This window comes from Zingiber officinale, chromosome 4A, assembly GCF_018446385.1.
Source record: "Zingiber officinale cultivar Zhangliang chromosome 4A, Zo_v1.1, whole genome shotgun sequence".
Taxonomy (NCBI): domain Eukaryota; kingdom Viridiplantae; phylum Streptophyta; class Magnoliopsida; order Zingiberales; family Zingiberaceae; genus Zingiber; species Zingiber officinale.
The window spans coordinates 123,181,602-123,203,039 of NC_055992.1; the positions used below are offsets into that span (position 1 = coordinate 123,181,602).

At 46.1% G+C, this 21,438-nt stretch overlaps 1 protein-coding gene and 1 long non-coding RNA gene across 4 annotated transcripts; one reads left to right on the forward strand and one right to left on the reverse strand.

The window, feature by feature from the left end:
* Positions 1 to 2,301: 2,301 nt before the first annotated feature.
* LOC121970897 lies at positions 2,302 to 6,435 on the forward strand. Of its 2 annotated transcripts, XM_042521896.1 has the most exons (6): positions 2,304 to 2,431; positions 2,903 to 3,400; positions 5,215 to 5,272; positions 5,390 to 5,473; positions 5,543 to 5,684; positions 5,927 to 6,435. In XM_042521896.1, the coding sequence occupies exons 1-6, from the start codon at positions 2,422 to 2,424 to the stop codon at positions 6,317 to 6,319; spliced, it is 1,185 nt and encodes a 394-aa protein (XP_042377830.1). In that variant the 5' UTR covers positions 2,304 to 2,421; the 3' UTR covers positions 6,320 to 6,435. The 2 variants fall into 2 exon arrangements, with proteins under 2 accessions (XP_042377831.1, XP_042377830.1); XM_042521897.1 differs by having other exon boundaries at positions 2,302 to 3,400.
* Positions 6,436 to 7,237: 802 nt separating this feature from the next.
* Positions 7,238 to 10,062, reverse strand: LOC121970899. 2 transcript variants are annotated; one of them, XR_006109032.1, is made up of 3 exons: positions 9,460 to 9,829; positions 7,811 to 9,340; positions 7,238 to 7,727 (listed from the first exon to the last, which is right to left on the reverse strand). It is a non-coding gene; the product is annotated as an uncharacterized LOC121970899 (long non-coding RNA). The 2 variants fall into 2 exon arrangements; XR_006109031.1 differs by having other exon boundaries at positions 7,267 to 7,727; positions 7,811 to 10,062.
* Between the last annotated feature and the right edge of the window lie 11,376 nt (positions 10,063 to 21,438).

Here is a 21,438-nt window from a genome sequence, read left to right on the forward strand (position 1 = left end):
TCCTATATCTCTTCGGTTGGCGTGGCTCGGGGTGCGAAATAAGGCCCGGTGGAGAGGTGGTTCGCGCTCGGCCCCCCGACGCGGACGTTGCTTGTTGCTCCGCCCGCTCGGCGGATGCTTTTTGCTTTTGCTCCACGAGTTTGGCGGCCCTTATCTCGACCAGAGCGTCGAGTTCCTCCCTTGAAAGCGTCACCGTGTGCTGTCGTCCAGCCTCGTCCATTGTCTATGTTCGGATGCAGGAGCGTTCCCACAGACGGCGCCAATTTGATCCTGTCCGAACCAGAAGTCAACAGACGCTGGGCACGTGACGCTCCAAGGCTCGCTGATGTAGGTCTCCAACTAGTGTCGAGATGCTCCGGCTATCCTGCACAGAAGTCGAGCCGGGAAGGGGATTCCCAGCGACGACCCTCCGACGCTCAAGTCAGGTAAATCACGATGAACAAGGTGGCTCCAGAAGTCTCAGAGTACATACCAGCCTCCTTTGTCGATGAAACCTGAGGTTCTTTATATAGAGCTGTGAAAGGTTTGGGCACGCGTACCAAGGTGCATAAGTGTCCCCTGTCTTATCCTAGGTATGCGGCTGTCAGAAAGCTTACCTGTCCTTTCCTAGGTACGCGGCTGTCAGAAAGTTTACCTGACCCATATCGCTACAGTCAGAGCATGCCCTCGATGGGACAGCAGAATCCCCTGTCACAAGATTTGGAGCATGACACACACGTGAAACCTACAGGTTGTCAGAGAAAGAAATCCTCTGGCCCTTTCCTTTGCTCCAAACTTGTAGTCCGAGCGGAAAGATACCTAAACATCCGACCGGACATCCGCAGTGGTTTACTTGTGCTTTGTGGAGACTAACAGGGGTGCTTTATGACTGTGATCGGTCAAAAGGTCAGCTCGGTCCATGACCTTTTTAACTGAGCGTCGGAACCCCGATTTGACAGGGTGCCTACCAACTATAAGTGCAAACCGGCCGGACCCTTCCAGGTACTCGATTCCATCGGCCGGCCGGCAGTCCAGTCGGACCGGCCATCTATGGCCGTCCGTCCGGTCGGACCACACTCTCCTCTGGGTGGGCGGCTGTTCCGGTGACTCCCACTTGGCGTTGACTTTGCCAGAGGAGGGGGGGGCCCGCTCTTACTACCGGATCAGATCCAAATAATATTTTTTTGCCCTTCATTCTCTTTTTTGTTAGTAGAATTTAGAATTTAGAATTTCCAATTCCAAAAAATTGGTGTGGCCTCATTATTTAAGCAGTAAATTAACAACACTACCACATTCACATTCCATAATATTTGTTTGGAATGATATGGGCAAAAAACATGCATCATACATTAATCAGTATGTACTTTGGCATAATAAATTAATTGATAAATTACCATAATTTGGAGAAAGAACAATGTATGCGTTTGGGGAAAGAACAATGGTAAGAAAGAAAGAACAATGGGAAGATAGGAAGAAAGAAATTAGGTTTTTACATTTAGGATTTTGGGTCTTTTATTATGTGTGAGTTGCATGTGAACATTTTCTGTTATTTTTAATAATGAAATAAATGGAAGGATTAAACTGGGAATTTTTTAAAAATATTTGGGATGCAATCGGGAATGTTAAAACAATTAGGATTGAACTGGGAATTTTTTAAAAATATTTGAGATGCAACCGGGAACATTAAAACAATTAGGACTGAATCGGGAATATTTTAAAAACATTTGGGATGCAACCGGGAACATTAAAACAATTAGGACGGAAGCGGGAAAGTAGCCAAACATTTGGGACTGAACCGGGAATTTTCCCGGATTTTGTTTATTCTCTGCTTTAAAAAAATAATTAAAAGAAAAAAAATGTTGTTTATTAAACTACTTTCTTTCGTCAGATTTTTTTTTTAAATTTATTTTTTCTAAGGAGTTGGTGTCATGCTGTAATCTAAGCGTTTATTTGGAAATGAGAATCTTAGAAAAGAAAGGAATCTTTTCGTTTGACACCTTAAAGTTTAACGGTTTTTTGATACCCCAATATTTTTGAAAAATCCCTTAATGTTTTTATTGCTTGTCTTTAACAACTTAAGTTTGATGAAAATTATTTATTTATTATTTTTAGACTGAGATATGAAGAAGATATGTGAAATTAGAAAAGATTGAAAATTCACGGTAATTCTAGTCGTCGTTTAAGGATTTTGAAACAGGGGCATTTTGAAAATATGGATAACATTACGAGAGCAAAATGAAAGTTTCCCTAGAAATTCCCATGCCGGCATGGTGACTGGCTGCTGCCAGTCGGCTACCTGCTCCCCACCGGTAAATGCCCGTCTCTCTCTCTCTCTTCTGCCATTGTCTTCCTCCTTGAAAGCGGCTCTTCTCCAGCTTCGCCCCACGCTCTGGTACCAGATCGGGAGCTTTTAAGGGTCTATTAGGGTTTCTACGCCTCTACATGCCGCCTGGTTAGTTGATTCGGTGCCCATTTTTTTTGGATTTTGGTTGTGATTTGAAAGTTGCGTGGCTACATGTTCGTTTTCTCGGGAAGTCTCTCTGGATGTGCGCGTGTTTTTTTGTCTGTTTCGAAGAGGTTGTGTCGATTTTGAGCTGCGTCGGGCCTCGCGGTGGGTGGGTCTTTGTGCACAGGACACAAGGTCGGGGATTGCTGCCTCGGAAACCCTAGTGTAGTCTGCAGTCTGAGCTAGTGAGATGGTTTCTATTTCCCTTTCTTGTGTGGGCTCCGGAGGCTTTTGATCTCGCCGTGCATTTTGGAGATTGCATTTGCTGAGGGGCGAGTGGAGAATAGCCTTGAGATTGTGGCTGGAAAGGTCCAGCCTTTGTTTAGATTTTGGTTTGGGAATTGTAGTGCTTTGAGCAAAATTGGAGCTAGGGTGTTTTACTGTGACACAAATTGGATTTTTTTGGCGACATGTCAGGAGCTCCAAAGGTCCGTTCCATCAATGTGGCTGATTCTGAGGCGAGACCTGTCCTAGTGCCTGGCGGAAACCAGGCAAGGTCTGTGGCAGCTGCTCAAAAGCCAGCTTCGAAGCCTTTGAATAAAACTGAGAACCCAGAGGCTGCTGCTGCTGAGAATAAGAAGAAGAAGAAGGATACAAGTCCAACTGCTAATCTGCCACCTGTTCGTTCTAGTCTAAGCGCTCCCTCAGCTCTTAGGAGGCACGATTGGCTTTTACAATCAAGTTTATCGATGAATGCTTCTTGCTCCTCAGATGCGTCGACAGATTCATTCTGCAGCCGAGCCTCCACAGGAAGGATTGGTAGGACAAACTTGATGAGCAAGCGGAGACAGAGCATTCCTACTGTAAGTAAGATTGTGGCTAAAGCCGAGAAGAATGTTCCAGATGATGCAGCCATGTCTATACCGGAACTTGTGCACGGAAAGAGAAAGTGTGCTTGGGTGACAACCAATACAGGTGAGCTTCTTTGGATCAGAGATTGCCTATGCTCTGGGTCTTGGATTTTTGTTATCTCTTCATTGAGCCAAGTTTTCTTTTTTCCTTGTCAGTTATTGAGTGAGTTCTCTTATATGGCAAATATTACTCTTAGTATAGGAGTCATACCATCAGTTCCTTAACTATTCTTGTGTCTTTCCAGCGTTTGGTTAGTATGAAGAACTTCGTAACACGTTGATGTTGGTCTTTCAAGTTGTTTGTTGGAAACACTTCAATTATCTTTAAGGATTTGCAAGGATAGCCAGTGGAAGGGTAAGAGTTTTTTTTTTTAATTTCTGGGTAAAGAATGTGAAAATTTTCCAACATAAAGTGCTTGGAAATCAAGGCACTAGAATGTGCACGGAGACAAGGTAGGAAGGACAATGCCAAATAGAAGTATAGATATAATGGAGAATGTGGTCAATAATTCTTCACTGATTTTGTTGTGGATTCTTTAAATAGATTACTGTTCCTCAAATGCCTCACCTTTCAATTATTGATTCCTCTAGGAAGAGAGCTGAGACCTTTAAATGTACAATGTTCATACATGATCTTTGATGACTTGTTAAAATTTAGAGGTAACAAATCTTTTAAATAGATTACTGGACCACAAATGCTTCATCTTTCGGTGATCATTTTTCTGGGAAGAAAGCAGATACCTTGTACATTGTCAGTGCACTTCAGTTTATGACTTGTTAGGACTTAGGGGTTGCAAAAATGTCACATCTATTGCATCAAAAGGTAAAGCCGTCACCTTAGTGGCCCTTGGGCGGCCCCATACACTCTAGAAGGGGGTAAATCACGGGGGACATTTGCCCAACTGCATCGGTCCTTTGCAAGGTGGATGCCAGGCACCCAACTTCGCATCTATGATTATGTACAAGATCTTGGGAGATGAAAAAATGGAAAGTCTACTTATTTGGCCCGTGTTGCTATGCTGGTGTAGCAGAACCAATAATTGCTTCATCATACTCTTTTTGAAATTGAGGAAGATCATTTGTCAGACGTGTAGAATGTATACTTCACCTACATAAGGCAAATATCTGATGTATAGTAATTTCCTTGCTACATAAATTGAGGTTGGAAAGAATTAAATTTAGGATGAGAAATCTTTTAAGGAATACATTTGGCTTAATTTACTTAAACGTGGTTTATGCTCTCAGCAGCACTTTGATGCCTATTCATTCAAAACCAATTAGTATCTTGTCAGTGAATTTTTTTGTGATTAGTTTAAAGTATGAGAGGGTATCTATTACAGTTTGACAAGAAGATTTACCTTTCGTGCATTGATTTGGTAAGACTTATCTGATTCCATTTCTTTTCTTAACCTAAATGCACACTGGTTGGATTGACATCAAGGCCCTCTTTTATTGATAAATATTAATTGTCGTGGTGAAAGCATCATACTTACATGGGCAAGGAGCATCGGTCTTATTAATGAATAGAATAACACTCTTGGCTTTTACTTCAATGGTATTTTAAGAATGTCTTGCATTCCCCATAAAATATCTTTAAAGAGGGTGTAATCTCAGTGGAATCCAAGAAAATAGGTCAGCTCTTTCTGTCTATAGCATTCCAAGCTCATTTATCCATTAACCTAAAGTCTACCATGGTTTGTTTTCTTACTATTCGCTTCCTATTACTATAGTATTTATTTCTTACCTGAAGTTGCTTTTTCCATCTCATAATATGCTTATTCTGTGAAGGAGTGTGTTTCCATCTTCTCTCTGCTGCTTTACTCCTAGCGCAATAAAGCTAAAGTCTTTTTTTCTTCTTTTGTTCCTATGTTGCTCCAGAATCATGTTATGCTCAATTCCATGATGAAGAATGGGGAATTCCGGTTCATGATGACAAGTAAGCTACAATAGATTTTACTTTTTCTCAAATTTTTCTATCAAAGCTTTAGAAGGGACAGTGTACAGACTCATAGTATGATTTTTTTTGCTGTCTGGTACAATAAACAATCCACAGGAAATTATTTGAGCTTCTTGTACTCTCTGGTGCTCTAGCTGAGTTTACATGGCCGGCTATCCTCACCAAAAGGCAGATATTTAGGTACTTCATAGAAAGTTAGAAAATAGACAATTAACTATTAACTCAGTGCTCATAGGACTGCTATTTCAGGGATGTTTTCTTGGAATTCGATCCTGTTGCAGTTTCCAAGTTGAATGAGAAGAAGATTGTTGCACCTGGAAGCACTGGTAGCTCCCTTTTGTCGGAGCCAAAGTTGCGAGCTATCATTGAGAATGCACGCCAAATACTCAAGGTCCATCTCACCCCTTTTCTATTCCTTGTCATTTTATCATCATTCTCATTAATAGTTTTTGTGGCGGGCTTTGCTTATTTTGTTGTAAAACTGCATCTTAACATCTGCGTTGGAAATTTTGATGCTCAATGACAGCGCAAATAGTGAACACCATCATCTTGGGGACTGACACTGATCTGAGCCTTGCTATATGTTGCTTCATAACTCATCTTACTGACCTTCTTTCTGCTATACTCAAACAGATAATCGATGAGTTTGGATCATTTGATAAATACTGCTGGAGCTTTGTGAACTACAAACCTATCATCAGCAGATTCCGCTACCCTCGTCAGGTGCCCGCTAAGACTCCAAAAGCAGATGTCATAAGCAAAGATATGGTTCGGCGAGGCCTTCGCAGCGTGGGCCCAACTGTAGTATACTCCTTCATGCAGGCTGCTGGACTGACAAATGATCACCTCATTCGCTGCTTCCGGTTTGAGGAGTGCATAACAGCTGCTTCCCCTAGTCCAAACGAAGTCCATGAAGCTACGGTACCGGTTAACCTCAAAGCCAAAGAGAACTTACTAGATCAGGGACTGATGGAACAAATTGATTCGGAATTGTCAAGAGCCGTGGAGGAGATGAATATTTCGTAGCTCTTTTTGTATGGGAAAATGCCATAATTCTGAACACCTGTGATTCCGCTCACTTCTCATGAATACAACAACCTATGTAAATAAAATTGTCTGAGATTTATGCTTCTCGTTTGCAAGCTTTTTCTTGTGCCGGTGGATTAGAGTAGGAAACCTTTCTTTAGCAATGTGGGTGCCTACACATGTTTATAATTATTTCTCAGGGACTGTTCAAGTTGGTGGAATTTAAAATGATTGCAAAAGTTGTCAATTCTCAAGCCTAAATCCATCTCATTAGCAGGTATATGTCTGATTTCAATCATTGGAACGGGCAGTGGATGTGATAATTACTTGAATACTTTGCTCTGAATTTGTCATCAATACAAAAGGGATTTGTTTAGTGGAGTGTAAGTATAACACAATTCTGGAATGTGTACTTGGCGATGAGACTCTTTGGAGTGTATAACCATTTCCTAATGAGTAGCTTTGTCTTAGATTCCTTGTCATTACATAGCTTGAATGGGCCAAGTGTTTGGTTCAAGGATATTATCCTAGTTCTTTGTTCATAAATTAATTACCTCATAATGATTGGGATTCTTAGAATTGTTCTGCTTGGCAATTTTTTTTTAAAATCTTTAGATTGCTGTAAATGATTCAGCTGATTAATTTTCATGAATAATATTTATCAATAAAATTCTTATTAAATTATTAAATAAACTCAATAATTAATCAAAAAAGATTTAAATAATCAAATAAATTTAAATAACATCTAAACAAATCAAACTTAAATTAAATTTAAACTCGTAAAAAAAATTCAAACTAAACTTAAACAATTATTTTAATAATTTAGTTCATTTTAGATTTAACTCAACTATTTTATCAAATAAGTTTAAATACCAAAAGCCCAACTTGTTTGCTAACCCAGACCTAATCTGTTCTATATGGAATTGAATGGTTTCCATGTGCTGTTGTTGTAATTAAACAACCGCGACCAATGAATTATTTGACCCAAAAAATCAAATAGTTGACTTAATCGACCTCCTCATTCTACATTTCATTCTTCAGAAGCCCAAGATCTCTAAATTTTCAGTATTTCTTCCTCTCATCAAAACTAGATCAAATTGAGTTCGAGATCGACATCGATCAAAACTAAGACAAGTTGCATTCACCGTCTCCTCCATCTACTTCTCTGGCCATCATTCCACTTCTCACGCTCATCTTTTGAGTTATGATCGAAGTGTGCTCGCCGATGTGGTGAAATGTACAGCACACTCCAGAGAGTCCTCCAGTGACGACTGAGACGGAGCTAATGATTGTTCTGGCGGAGTTGGATCAGTTTCTCCTGCGACAAATTTGAAGAAGAAGATCATAGATTCCACAGGCTCTAACAGCAATAAAGCCAGCATGAGGGAGAGCACGGCAAGAGTTCTACCTGGTAAGCCAATAGATTACATTAAAATTCTTGATAACAAAAAAGAGCTATTTTTTCAGAAACCAGAAGAATTCATAATTTACAATGGTTCGGCAACTCTCAATGTCCTTCCATTGGAAGCAAAAGTGAAGCTGTTAGTTCAATAGCCCCTCTAGGACGACCTCACTCTCTCTGTGAAAGGGATAAATCATGGAGCTCTACCATAGCGGCCCTCTTTACACAAGAGATCAGACACCCATCGATGCATTTTGCACCTACAGTAAAGCCTAAATAGCAACTTGCAAAATAACATTATGTGCAAGAAAATGCCGATATGGTTAACGACACATCGCGTGGAAAACAAACCTGATACGAGTGTTTCAAATCCATTGTGCTCTTAACAAACCTGATGTGCAACACTCATCATCTTATACCAGAAGTAGATTGGAAAGCATGCAATTATTGAGTTCTAAAAATAAGTATAGTGATAGAATAAAAAAAATTACTTATTATCTGTACTGGAGATTGAAACAGCAGCTGAAAAACAAAACAATTAGGAAAGAAGAACAGAGGTAAAGAAAACAAAAAGAACGGTGGTAGACAAGGAAAAAAACCAAAATGCATGTCCTGGCCTTACTCAATTTAATCCACAGACAACAACCCTCAAATGGCAGAATTTACAGTTGGATATCATTTTTTATTTCAAAAAAAAATCTGTATAATAATCATCAATAATAGGCACAATGCTCTTATCATTCAATTGCATTCCATTATGTGTAGAGATGAGATAGAAGAAGGTGCTATGAATTCTCTTTTTTCACTTCTTTGTTGATTGGAAGATCATATTCTCTATATTATCAGATGGATGGTCTAGCAAAATATCCTCACAGAATTAAATAAATCCCATAACCTCTCTTATTAGTCGACGAAAAAAATTTGTATGACTTTTTCACAAACATAATTCCAAGCAATTTGAAACAACAGATGCACACAGTAATTTTCCAATATAATACTGTCTCTAATACTGTGATAAGTCTAAATTTATTGAGAAGATCTCTAATTCTTTAAAAGTTCAGAGTCCCCATGCAACCAAGAGGAAATTTATTTGAATCCTTAAGAAAGATTTACTATTTCATTCAGAATACGAGTTGAACGAGTTATCACATTATCTGACGAAAAAATTGATGAGAAATATATTTAGATGATGTATGAACATTGTCTAACACACCAACAGGGCAGAAAAAAACGGTGTCAAGAGAAAAGAAGGTACCTTGAAGCAACGAGAGAAAGGGGAAAGGATCGATTCAACGCCATGAGAAGAATGGATGCCGCTGTATTCTGTAAGAACAGCTCCGCCTCCTAAATCTGGTTCCTCGGGAAGTAACCTTTCGCTGCTTCTCCAAAGCCTTATGCTCCACTGCAAAAGCATCGACAGGACGACCATGGCCAACGAAAAACAAAACTGAGGAGCAAAATGCTCCAGCTCGCTAGCTAGGGTTTTCGGAGAAGCGGCGAGAGGGGAAGAGCCGTAGCAGCTCCCGGGGTTCTAGAACAGAAGCGCGAAACGAAACGTCCGAAACGTTACGGCGAGAATAACGACATTAATAACGGCAATTTGCGTGGCTCTGTGGGCCCTACGTAATTAAGCAAGATAAACCTTTCGAAGTCCGGAAATTATAAACAAAACCTCCGAAAGACCAAAGACAAAATATATATAATCTAATACAATATCCGCATATACGTATGTGCGTACCTTGTTATGAAAACTCGATCTAGTGGGTAACATACCCCATCGACGTAGAGTTGCATGCATAGAGCAGGTGCATACGAACGCACACAGCGTGGCACGAGGGTGATCGTCGTACCACGCGGTGTGCGTCTCATGCAGCCGCTCCAGTGGTTGCATTTCGGCGCACCGGCTCGTGCGTGCGCGTGCCTCGTGATCAATCAATGGATTTCATTAGCAACAATCTCGTTGTTATCTACTTCATGCTGCTCAGTTTTGGGGGTATTTAAAGGAAAACAGGAAAAAGGGTGCGGGCGACGGGATGGCGCTCGGGGGCTGCTACGTGCGCGCGCGCAGATGGCGATGGCTCGGCTCGCGTGCGGAAGGATCTGGGGGGAACGACGTGGTCGAATCCCTCAAGCGATCTGGCCGGGGGGGCCGCCTCGCGCCCTCGCGAGAAGGGCAGCGGCCGCGTGCGCTGGCCTGGCCTGGGCAGGCGCCACGCAGTATGTGTGACGAGCACATGGAACCTGCACGATCGAGATGACTCAGAGAACCGTGTCGGTGGAATCGATGGTGCCAGCTGCGGAGCGGACACGCGCCGATGTGGCATGGATTGCGGCTTGAACTCGTGCGCGAATCGCGATCAACACGCGTTGGTTCCAATTGTTAATTGATGGTTCGGGAGGAGGGCATGGCACTGTTAATTATTAATTTCTATAATATTTTTAATTGAAAAACTGTTATATCATTATTTTCTATTTAAAATTTAAATTTAAAATATATAAATTCATTCTAAGAGGCTAATAAAGTTCATTCAAAATTATGAGATGACCAAACAGATGGTATCGGTCAAAATTCTTGCATCATTCATTTATTCTCAAAATTTAGATCCTTTACTTCAAATTGTTACACTGGAGAACTTGCAATGTCAACGGCTGGGCTGGCAATGCCTACGTTGAATAGAAAATTGAAAATTTCCTGATGTTGCAATCGTTGTTATACATGTTTCGATAATTTAAACTTTAACATGTCACCATTTTTTAATATTCATGTATCCATTATATTAACATCTTCTTTTTATTAATGCATATTGATACGGTGCATAAGTATGGGGTCTGTGAGGTGATATGGTACGGAGTCCAACCCCGAGATGATCAAAAGTCACGCCAGCAGGGAGGTAAAGAGTCTAGCCCCCGTGACTAGTCAAAAATCATGCCAGCAGGGAGGTCAAGAGTCTAGCTCCCGTGGCTAGTCAAAAGTCACGACAGCACGGAGGTTAGAAGTCTAGCTCTCGAGGCTAGTCAAAAGTCACGCCACCGTAGAGGTCGGGAACCAGAATCACAAGAAGGTCAACATTCCGACCCGCGTGGCTAAAGTCAAAGATTCAGCTGAACGGGTCAAAGGATAGTATTTACAAGTTGGGCCAGATACGAGGTCGGATCCGATCTCAAAAGGGGCATCGAAAAGGGACCCAACCCCCAGGACCAGATTTAATGGAGGACTGGTCCTATGTGTCAGGTGCAACCAAAGATTGGGTACGACTCGGGATCAGCTTATGGATTGGACGGATATACCGAATACGATTGCCGTCATGGAGACAGGTCAGGGATCCAACCCAACATGCAGGCCAGGGTGATCATACGTGCAGGTCAGGACGTTCATACCATAGATAGCAACATGCGCATACGGGTCAGGGATCCGATCCAACATGCATGTCAGGGTGATCATACGTGCAGGTCGAGACGTTCATACCATGGATAGTGACATGGATATTGAATGAGGGGTAGGGAAGAAATAAGGGGAAAGAAGGAGGGCAATTGGGTAAAATCACTGTAGCATCCTTTTAGGTTGGGAGGGTCGTTGGTTCGTGGGTTGGGGCAACCGCCGCCAACAGGAGCATCTGCTCCCTCGCCCTCTCTTGCTTCTCGCCGGCGCCGGCACCGGCTGCTGGCCTCCGGCTTCCACTTCTTCTCCTCCACCTCCTTTCCTCTGGTCCTCTTCATTTTCTCTCCGCCACCAACCTGCCTTCCTCTTCCTTCTCCCCGCAAGGCCGTCGCTGGAGCTGTCGCCGGCCACCACCCCTTCTCATCTCCCTCTCCTCACCGTGTCGTCACCTCTCCTCTCGACACGCGGGCCACGACTCCCTTTCTCCTCCTCGAAACGCCGGCCACAACGTCGACAGCCCCTCTCTTCTTCCTCCTCGCAACGCCGGCCGGCGGCCTCCACCTCTTCTCCGCGCAAGGTCAGCCACTGCTTTCTTCTTCCTCTCCTCTCCCGCTGGACACGCCGCCGTCGCCACGAATGGAGTGCTGCCTTCGCAACATCTAGCCGTCGCGCCTCCTTTTCCTTGTCTCCTCCTCCTCCTCGCTGAGACCATCGTCGACTCCTCCTCGCTGCACCATCGCCGGGCAGATCACTGTCGGCTCCTCCTCCTCGTTGCCCCCGTCGCCGAGCAGATCACTGCCGGCTCCTCCTCCTTGCCGCGTCGCCGCCGGGCAAACTACTGCCTCTTCCGCGTTATGGTTGGTCGTCGCCATCTTTAAGACTCGAACGATCATCCGGTGTTAGCTTCCTCGTCGTTGTATGTCTCCGACCTATGTGCCATGATTGTGTGTCCGGTCTGTGTGCCGTTATGGTGTTCCGACTTGGTGTCGACCTTGCTTGTATAGTGTTCCACCCAGCGCTGCTCCTATTTATATGTTATTTCCCGGCTTACGTGTCGGCCTCATTTCCCAGCCTGCGTGTCGGTCTCGTTTCCCGGCCTGCGTGCCGGTCTCATTTCCCGACCTGCGTGTCGATCTCGTGTTCAGACCTGCGTGCCGCTAATACCCCTGGCCTGCGTGCCGGTGTTTTATCCCGACCTGCAGCTCGTCTTCCGAGCTCGTGCCGCATTCAGCTCTTCGTCGTCAGATCCAGCTATACAGCCTGATCGGAGTCATCCATTCTTCCGGGTCGCGACAACTCGAGCCGCGTCCCATCCGAGGGCGCCCCCTGGGCCAGGGTACGTTTTCCATTCATATTTCATACGCATTTCATTATTTTATGGTTTAGTCTGGTACTCATATATTCGTTGGATCTGCCTCAAGTATCGAGGTACCGGGGGCCGGGTCAACCCGGTCGCTGGCTGCAGGATAGCGTTGACCAGAGGACTTTTGAAGACTTGGTCAACGGAGGAGCCATCTCAGCACACCCCCCTCCGGGACATCGCGATTTTGTCAACATTTCATCCACCTCACCTGGCGGTCCGTTTGACTCAGCTTCCGGACGAGATCAAATTTGGCGCCGTTTGTGGGAACACAACAGCCTGTTCTGGAACGTGAAGATGGACGACATCGGGAGGTTCTCTGCTATTATCACAATCCCGGAGGATCTCAACGCATATATTATCTTTTATCCTCACTCCACCGGTATTCGGGAGTCGAGGGATCGAGTGGAGCTTCAGTTGGCTGACAGGTTAGTTTTTCCATTATGTTTTTTCCCTGACTCCACGGGTATTCGGGAGTTAAGGGACCGAGACAAACCCTTAGCCGGTTGGCACGGCTTCCCGATCAGGTACGCTACAAGCTTTGCTCTCTTTTTACGATTATAGGAACTGCTATATTTCCCTGATAAAAGAGTAAGAGCCTAGTTCCTTGATCAAAGACTAGAGCTTTCAATTTTTGATCGGACACTAGGGGCCCAGCTCCCCGCTCATACTCTAGGGGCACAGCTCCCCGCTCATACACTAGGGACACAACTCCCCGTTCATTAACTCGCGATACCACTTCCCGATCAGGATCTAGGGGCCTCGCTCTTTGATTACAGGCTAGGGGCCTTACTCTCCAATCAGGGACCAAAGGCCCAGCTCCTCCATCATGTGTGCTACAGGCTCTGTACCTTTCACCATGAGGCTCTGCATCTTCTTACTGTTACAGTCTCTGCACCCTTCATCAGGGGCTCAACATTCTCTACTACTATAAGCGATTTATGTTATTATTATTATTATATGTTCTGCATCCTCCACTTGTTTTGCAGCTTCTTATGTCTACAGGCTCTGCTCCTTACACTCGCGATATTCTGCTTCCTTCTATTATTACGGACTCTGCTCCCTTATATAGCTATGAACTTCACTTCCTTTGACAGTCAAGGCTCAGATTATTCTCTCCCCGACTCCGCGGATATTTGGGAGTCAAGGGATCGACACTATTTATCTGACTGACTGTATGGGCATTTGGGAGTTGAGCCGAGCGAGCCAGTTGACGTCACTTCGCGATCAGGTATGATAAAAGCTTTATCTCCTCATGTTGCTATCAGCTTTGCTTCTATGGGCTTCAAGGCTTATCCTCCCCCGTTCGGGGTCGAGATATAGCCACTGGTCTCGGACCAGAGTATCCCCACCGGTCTCGGATCGGAGTATCGCTAACGATCTCTGTCGAGCCTCCAGATCATTTCCTAGTCAGGCTTCCAGAGCATTTCCTGGTCAGGCTTCCAGAGCATTTCCTGGTCAGGCCTCTAGAACATTTCCTGGTCAGGCTTTCAGAGCATTTCTTGGTCAGGCTTCCAGAGCATTTCCTGGTCAGGCCTCTAGAACATTTCCTGGTCAGGCTTCCAGAACATTTCCTAGTCAGGCTTCCAGACCATTTCCTCTCTAAAACATTTCCTGGTCAGGCCCCCAGAACACCTCCCGATCGGGATTCCAGACTCTGGCCTCAATGCGAGTTATAAGTAAACATGCTCTCACGTCCAACGACCGGCAGGTCAGATTCCAGATTCTCGCCTCAATGCGAGTTATAAGTGAGTATGCTCTCACGTCCAACGACCGGCAAGTCGGATTCCAGACTCTCGCCCCAGTGCGAGTTATAAGTGAGCATTGCTCTCACGCACAACCCCCCAACGACCGAGCTGCTCGGTCGGCTTTCCCAGACTCTCGTCCCAGTGCGAGTTATAAGTGAGCATGCTCTCACGCCTCCAGACTCTCACCTAAGTGCAAGTTATAAGTGAGCATGCTCTCACGCCCAACGACCGGCAGGTCGGGTCCCAGACTCTCGCCCCAGCGCGAGTTATAAGTGAGCTCTGCTCTCACGCCCAATGACCGAGTTGCTCGGTCGGCTATCCCAGACTCTCGCCCCAGTGCGAGTTATAAGTGAGCTCTGCTCTCACTATAAAATACCGGAAAAATGGCGAATAACGATAAGGAAATTTTTCGAAATTTTTAGAAATTTTCTGGAAATTTTTCGGAGCCTGTATGACTTAGGTTACGGGGATAAAACGGGTCTCCGGGAAAGCCTGTTTAGGCTACCTTGTTTTAGTGAGGAAAAGTTTTATTTTCCTTTTCCTATTTCTTTTTCTTATTTTCTTTTCCCTCCGCTACTGTGACGTTTCCTTCTTCCTTTTTTCCCCCGCGAGCCGTGCCCTACTTCACGTCGATTCCTCCTTTGCCTCTTCCTCTTAGCCGCTGCCCTAGCGCCGGTGCCGCCTCTTCTTTTCTCCTCTGCCCGACGCCGACGACGCCAGGGAACAGAGAGCCGGCGGCAGAGCATCTCCTCTCTCCCTCTTCCTTTCTTCTTCCCTGTCTTCGCCACTGGGATCGGGACGCGTCGCCGCCCCTTTCGGCCGGAAGCCACTTCCAAGCCATGCCCTAGATCACCAATCGGCCACCTCTGCCCTAGCTCTTCACCGTTGCACACCGCCGGCCTTCTCCACCCCGTCGCCTGTGCCCTAGCACCGTCGCCGGCCACTAGGACCGAACCACCACAGATCGTTGCCCTCTGTGCCCTAGCTTTGGTTGGATACCACGGGCTCAGCCGCAACATTGACCTAGAGTTCTGACAGTGGACTGATAGAAGAGCATTCCGGCCACTGTTGCTTGCTACCATCGCCGGAGAAGGTCAGGTAATGGTCTTGTTAATTACAACAGAGATGTAGATTTTGGTATGCTACTGTAAGGATTTTCAATTGCGAGTTTTGGGAATTTGTTGTTCAATTGACAGTGAACAGCAACGTGAAGTAATTCATGTTGGATTTCTGACCATGAAGAGCATTGCTGATTTGAGAGTTGCTGATTGGAACGTGAAGCCAACACAAGAAACTGATGCAACATTGATGATCATGTTGTTGACCAAGCATCAACATGTTGGAGAACAATTGTTGGTCCTCCAAGTTGAATGTTATTGATTGGGTGGTTCTTCTAAGCAACCAAGTTGTGGTTCTGTGCTGATCAAGAGAGGGATGTGCTGCTCTTACTTCTTCGGCTGTGTATCACAGTAGTAGTTTGGTGAAAAGAAGGTAAGGTGCTCGAGTTATTTTGGAAATTTGGTTACCGAATTGAAAATGATGTCTTGAGTTTCATTTTGATACGGACAATGAAATGCAGGTGATTTTTTGGGTTCCAGCAATTAATCCTATTCCAGCAGCGATATCCCTAGCAGTGGATCATTATTAGGGACTGTGAGTTTAAGGTATGGTTTATGTATCGAATTATTGATAAATTGGATTACTAGATGGTTAGATTTATTAGGGTTTTACCCTAATTGAGTCTCAAGGATTTTTATTTGGTTATGCATTTGAGTTGTAGCTAAATAAAAATGTATGTATGTTGGTGACACAGGACTTTGACGCGAGACGAGTATCTTGACGTCAGATTTGGACTGGATATGATCCTTATATTTGAGGCGGGTACCTTGACTTATCTTTTTGATATGTTTTGTTGATATGTCTAGTAGGTTATAGCCTTTAGTAATAATTATGTTCGTCCTTATTTTGGTACGTCACTACCGGATACTCGTGACATGCTTGTTTGCTCACCTGATATGCATTTTATACTAGTACCCACATGATTATATATATATATTCACAGAGAGGTAGTGACATACCATGCTTGTTATGTTCAGGACCTAGGTTTTTGATATCCTATCTGACCTGTGTACTTTAGATCTTCGTATTTGACCATCGATATTATGATACTCATTTTATGTATATGGATATGGTTATGCTGATCAGTTTATTGTCATGCTTAGTGTCATGCATCATGATTGCATGCTGCGCGATTGTCGGCTCCACTATGGTTGAGCACATCGCCAGTTACATGTACTGCACACACCACCACTCATGGGTTAGTGGTATATCAGACAGGTGTGTGGCGGTTCTGCTGTTTGGCTCCGTTGGTCTGAGGACTCAGCGTGGTAGCCGGCAGTTGGACAACTGCATCGGCATTTAGTGTATATATAAAATGCAGACATTTGACCAAAGTGATTCTTATTTCAAAATATTTCAAAACAGATGTTCATACAAAAGCTAGGCTTATAGTATACATCCCAATAGGATAAGTGTACTCCGACAGCATCCTATCCACTCGGTCACTCAGGAGTAGTGATGGCAGAGTGCATAGTTGTCATAGCCCTACCCACTTGGTCTCACCATCGCGTGTGAGATGGCTGACTGACGTCAGGGTGACCATGTCATTTTTGCATCATATGCATGGATTTCATTTATTGTTTGTGATTATTGCACTTTGGATGTTTGATTTTTGTGGATGCATATGTTTGACATGCATCAGGATACATTATATATTTTGGTCTGACGACCCTTATATCAGGATAGGAGGCCCATATGAGTGTAATTCTTCTGCCCTTGTTCAGAGTTGCATTTCCTGTTATTAGTCAGGAGACTGTACTCCATGATTATTATTGGTAGTTATCTTTTACTTTATATGTCAGCTTGATACCCGCTAAGTTGTTGAACTCACCCTGTTGCATTATTCCTATTACAGGTAGATGATTAAGCAGTTTCTTGGAGGTATCCTAGTTGCCGGTCCCACATCACATCAGAAGACGGCTTAGCTGGTATATGTATTTGTGTACTTAGCTTTGTGTTCCGGTTTTGTGTTCGGAGTGTTGTTTTGGTTGTGTGGTGTAAGCCTAGCCGGCTAGCAGTGTTTTATTTGGTTTTGTATGAGCTTGTATTTTATGTTTATCCGCTGTATTGGTTTTGTTTCAGCCGTGTAGGCTGATGATATATATATATATAACTTCGTGGTTGTGTATATATTCCAGCCGCCTGTGGCTGATGTATATTATGCCTGTAGAAATACTTCAGATTGTCACCCGTACAGGGGAGGTGCTGCCGAAATTTCTTCGGACAGGGACTCCTCTGGGGCGTGACACTCACGCCCAACGACCGAGCTGCTCGGTCGGCTGTCACAGACTCTCGCCTCAGTGCGAGTTATAAGTGAGCATGCTCTCACGTCTCCAGACTCTTGCCTCAGTGCGAGTTATAAGTGAGCATGCTCTCACGCCCAACGACTGACAGGTCGGGTCCCAGACTCTCGTCCCAGTGCGAGTTATAAGTGAACTCTGCTCTCACGCCCAACGACCGAGCTGCTCAGTCGGCTGTCCCAGACTCTCGCCCCAGTGCGAGTTATAAGTGAGCATGCTCTCACGCCCAACGACCTCTCAGTCGGCGCTCATCACTCACTCGCAGCTCTGCCCGGCACTCATCATACTCACCGCTACACTGGCCGCTCTGCCCGGCACCCATCCCACTTGCTTCACTCGCCGCTCTGCTCGGCACTTATCATTCGTGTTTCGCTATTGACCGGTTGACGTTCACCGCCCCGCTCGCCGCTCTGCTCGGCACTTATCATTCGCGTTTCGCTGTTGCCCGGTTGACGTTCACCGCCCCACTCGTCGCTCTGCTCGGCACTTACCATTCGCGTTTCGATGTTGCCCGGTCGACGTTCACCACCCCACTCGTCGCTCTGCATGGCACTTAGCTCTCATGTTCCGCTCACTGCTGTTGCTCGGTCGACATTCATCGTTTTACTCGCCGCTCTGCCCGACACTCAGCTCTCACGTTCCGCTCACTGCTGTTGCTCGGTCGGCATTCATCGCTTTATTCGCCGCTCTGCCCGACACTTAGCTCTCACGTTTCGCTCACTTCTGTTGCTCGGTCGGCATTCATCGCTTCACTCGCCGCTCTGCTCGACACTCATCCTTAGCGCTTCGCTTACCGCTATGGTTGGGTCGGCACTCATCGCTTACTTGTCGCTCTGCTCGACATACTCGCCCCGCTCGCTGCTCTGCCCAACGCTCGCCATTCGTATTTCGCTCATCGTTGTTGCTTGGCCGTTTGCTCGATCACTCGCTGATACCACTCGGCTACTCGATTTATGCTGACCGGCCTCTCACTTAAGGGTTTTTCTCGGCTAGCACTAGCTCGGCCACGCTCTTTATTGCTAGGTCGAGATTTGCGGTCGCTCGGTCGGCACTCGCTCGGTCGCGTTCACGACTTGGCGCGTTCCTCACTCTCTATTTTTCCGGTCGCTATTTATCGTCGCTCGGTCGGCACCTTCCCAGTTGCGCTCATGGCTTTATTCGTCACTCCGTCTCTATATCGTCTGGTCACGATTTACTGTTCTCGGACGACATTCTCTCAGTCATGCTCATGGCTCTGCTCGTCGATCATTCCCTCTATGGCCCGGTCGCGATCTATTGACGCTCGGTCAGTACTTTTCTCAGGCACGCTCACGGCTCGGGCAGTACTTTTCTCGGTTTCGCTCACGGCTTTGCTCGCCCATCTTTCTCTCTGGGGATCGGTCGTGATTTATTGTCGCTCGATCGCACGCTCAACACCACTTGCTCAACATTCTCGATCACTCAGTCAACACTTTTCGGTCGCCTGATTATCACTCAATCATTTTACTCAGCATCTCTCGATCATCTACTCGATATCGTTCGACGTCTGCTAGATCGCTTTTTTGACATTCACTCGATATGTCTTTTGTCGCTCGGTCGGTGCTTATTCTTTTCGTCGCTCGCCCAGGTACTCGTTGTCCACAGCTACTCATTCGACGTTATGTGATAGACCCGCGATAAGACTCTGCATTCAGTAGTGATTCTCTGTTTCATTCGGATGAGTCTAGTCAGTCGGACTTGCGCCTCCTTCGACTAGACTTGAAGGGGAGGCTTGTGACGTGGATATTGAATGAGGGGTAGGGAAGAAATAAGGGGAAAGAAGGAGGGCAATTGGGTAAAATCACTGTAGCATCCTGTTAGGTTGGGAGGGGCGTTGGTTCGTGGGTTGGGGCAACCGCCGCCAACAGGAGCATCTGCTCCCTCGCCCTCTCTTGCTTCTTGCCGGCGCCGGCGCCGGCTGCTGGCCTCCGACTTCCACTTCTTCTCCTCCACCTCCTTTCCTCTGGTCCTCTTCATTTTCTCTCCGCCGCCAACCTGCCTTCCTCTTCCTTCTCCCCGCGAGGCCGTCGCTGGAGCTGTCGCCGGCCACCACCCCTTCTCATCGCCCTCTCCTCACCATGTCGTCACCTCTCCTCTCGACACGCCGGCCACGACTCCCTTTCTCCTCCTCGAAACGCCGGCCACAACGTCAACAGCCCCTCTCTTCTTCCTCCTTGCAACGCCGGCCGACGGCCTCCACCTCTTCTCCGCGCAAGGTCAGCCACTGCTTTCTTCTTCCTCTCTCCCGCTGGACACGCCGCCGTCGCCACGAACGGAGTGCTGCCTTCGCAACATCTAGCCGCCGCGCCTCCTTTTCCTCGTCTCCTCCTCCTCCTCGCTGAGACCATCGCCGGCTCCTCCTCCTCGCTGCGCCGTCGCCGGGCAAATCACTGCCGGCTCCTCCTCCTCGTTGCGCCGTCGCCGGGCAGATCACTGCTGGCTCTTCCTCCTTGCCGCGTCACCGCCGGGCAAACTACTGCCTCTTCCGCGTTATGGCTGGTCGTCGCCATCTTTAAGACTCGAACGATCATCCGGTGTTAGCTTCCTCGTCGTTGTATGTCTCCGACCTATGTGCCATGATTGTGTGTCCGGTCTGTGTGCCATTATGGTGTTCTGACTTGGTGTCGACCTTGCTTGTATATGTTAGGACCAAAAGTAGCTAGAGGGGGGGGGTGAATAGCTCGTCGCGTTCGCTCGGTGCTTGGCGTTGCTCGGCGTTGCTTGTTTCTTCAAGAATATGCAGCGGAAAATACAGAAACAAATACAACCACGCTAACACTAGGATTTTACTTGGTATCCACCTCCAAAGGAGGTGACTAATCCAAGGATCCACACCACGCACGCACCCTCCACTATGAAACACTTCTTTTCGGTAACTACCGAGGGCGGAGAAGCCCTACAAGACTCTCGGTACAAGAAGAAGGAAAGGGAAACAAAATACAAGCACAAAGCTTACAATGAATGCAGAAAACCCTAACCCTAGCTTCTCTTCTTGCCTTTGATCCGCCTCTTGACTCGGAGAGCTTCCAAGAACCTTCAAGAACTGGCGATCACGAGCTTTGAGAGTGCTGTGGAGGAGCTGGCGAAGATCTGAGATGAAACGGTGAAGCACTACCGAAGGAATCGCACGCCAACAGCTATAAACGACGCCAACGGTCGAATCCCAATCGATTGGATTGCTCCCAATCGATCGGGGAGGCTTTGGATCGATCCACGGATCGATCCAGAGCGCCTCTGTGCTCTGGAAACATGCCTGGATCGATCCACGGATCGATCCAGCGCTTATCGCGCGAAGCAGCAGCGTCCCAATCGATCCACTGATCGATTGGGACCTCTGGATCGATCCACGGATCGATCCAGAGGGGTTCTGTTCGCGGGGACTCACCGGATCGATCGGCGGATCGATTCAAATCTTCTGGATCGATCCACTGATCGATCCAGATCTGCTGGATCGATCCATGGATCAATCCAAAGCTGCTGGATCAATCCACGGATCAATCCAAACCTGCTGGATCAATCCACGGATCAATCCAAACCTGCTGGATCAATCCACGGATCAATCCAAACCTGCTGGATCAATCCACGGATCAATCCAAACCTTGGTTTTTGCCCAAAACCAAGTCCAAAGCCCCCTAAACCAACATCTAGTCAACCATGACTTGTTGGTACATAAGACCTAGCATCCGGTCACCCTTGACCAACTAGGACTCTCTCACCAAGTGTCTGGTCAATCCCTTTGACCCACTTGGACTTTTCTCTTCTTGCCAAGTATCCGGTCAGTCCCTCTGACCTA

What these genes read in the sequence shown, in the direction of transcription:
- LOC121970897 (XM_042521896.1), top strand. An exon ending in TTGGGTGACAACCAATACAG is followed by an intron (nt 3,401 to 5,214) that starts GTGAGCTTCTTT and finishes ATGTTGCTCCAG; the next exon opens with AATCATGTTATGCTCAATTC. An exon ending in ACCAAAAGGCAGATATTTAG is followed by an intron (nt 5,474 to 5,542) that starts GTACTTCATAGA and finishes CTGCTATTTCAG; the next exon opens with GGATGTTTTCTTGGAATTCG.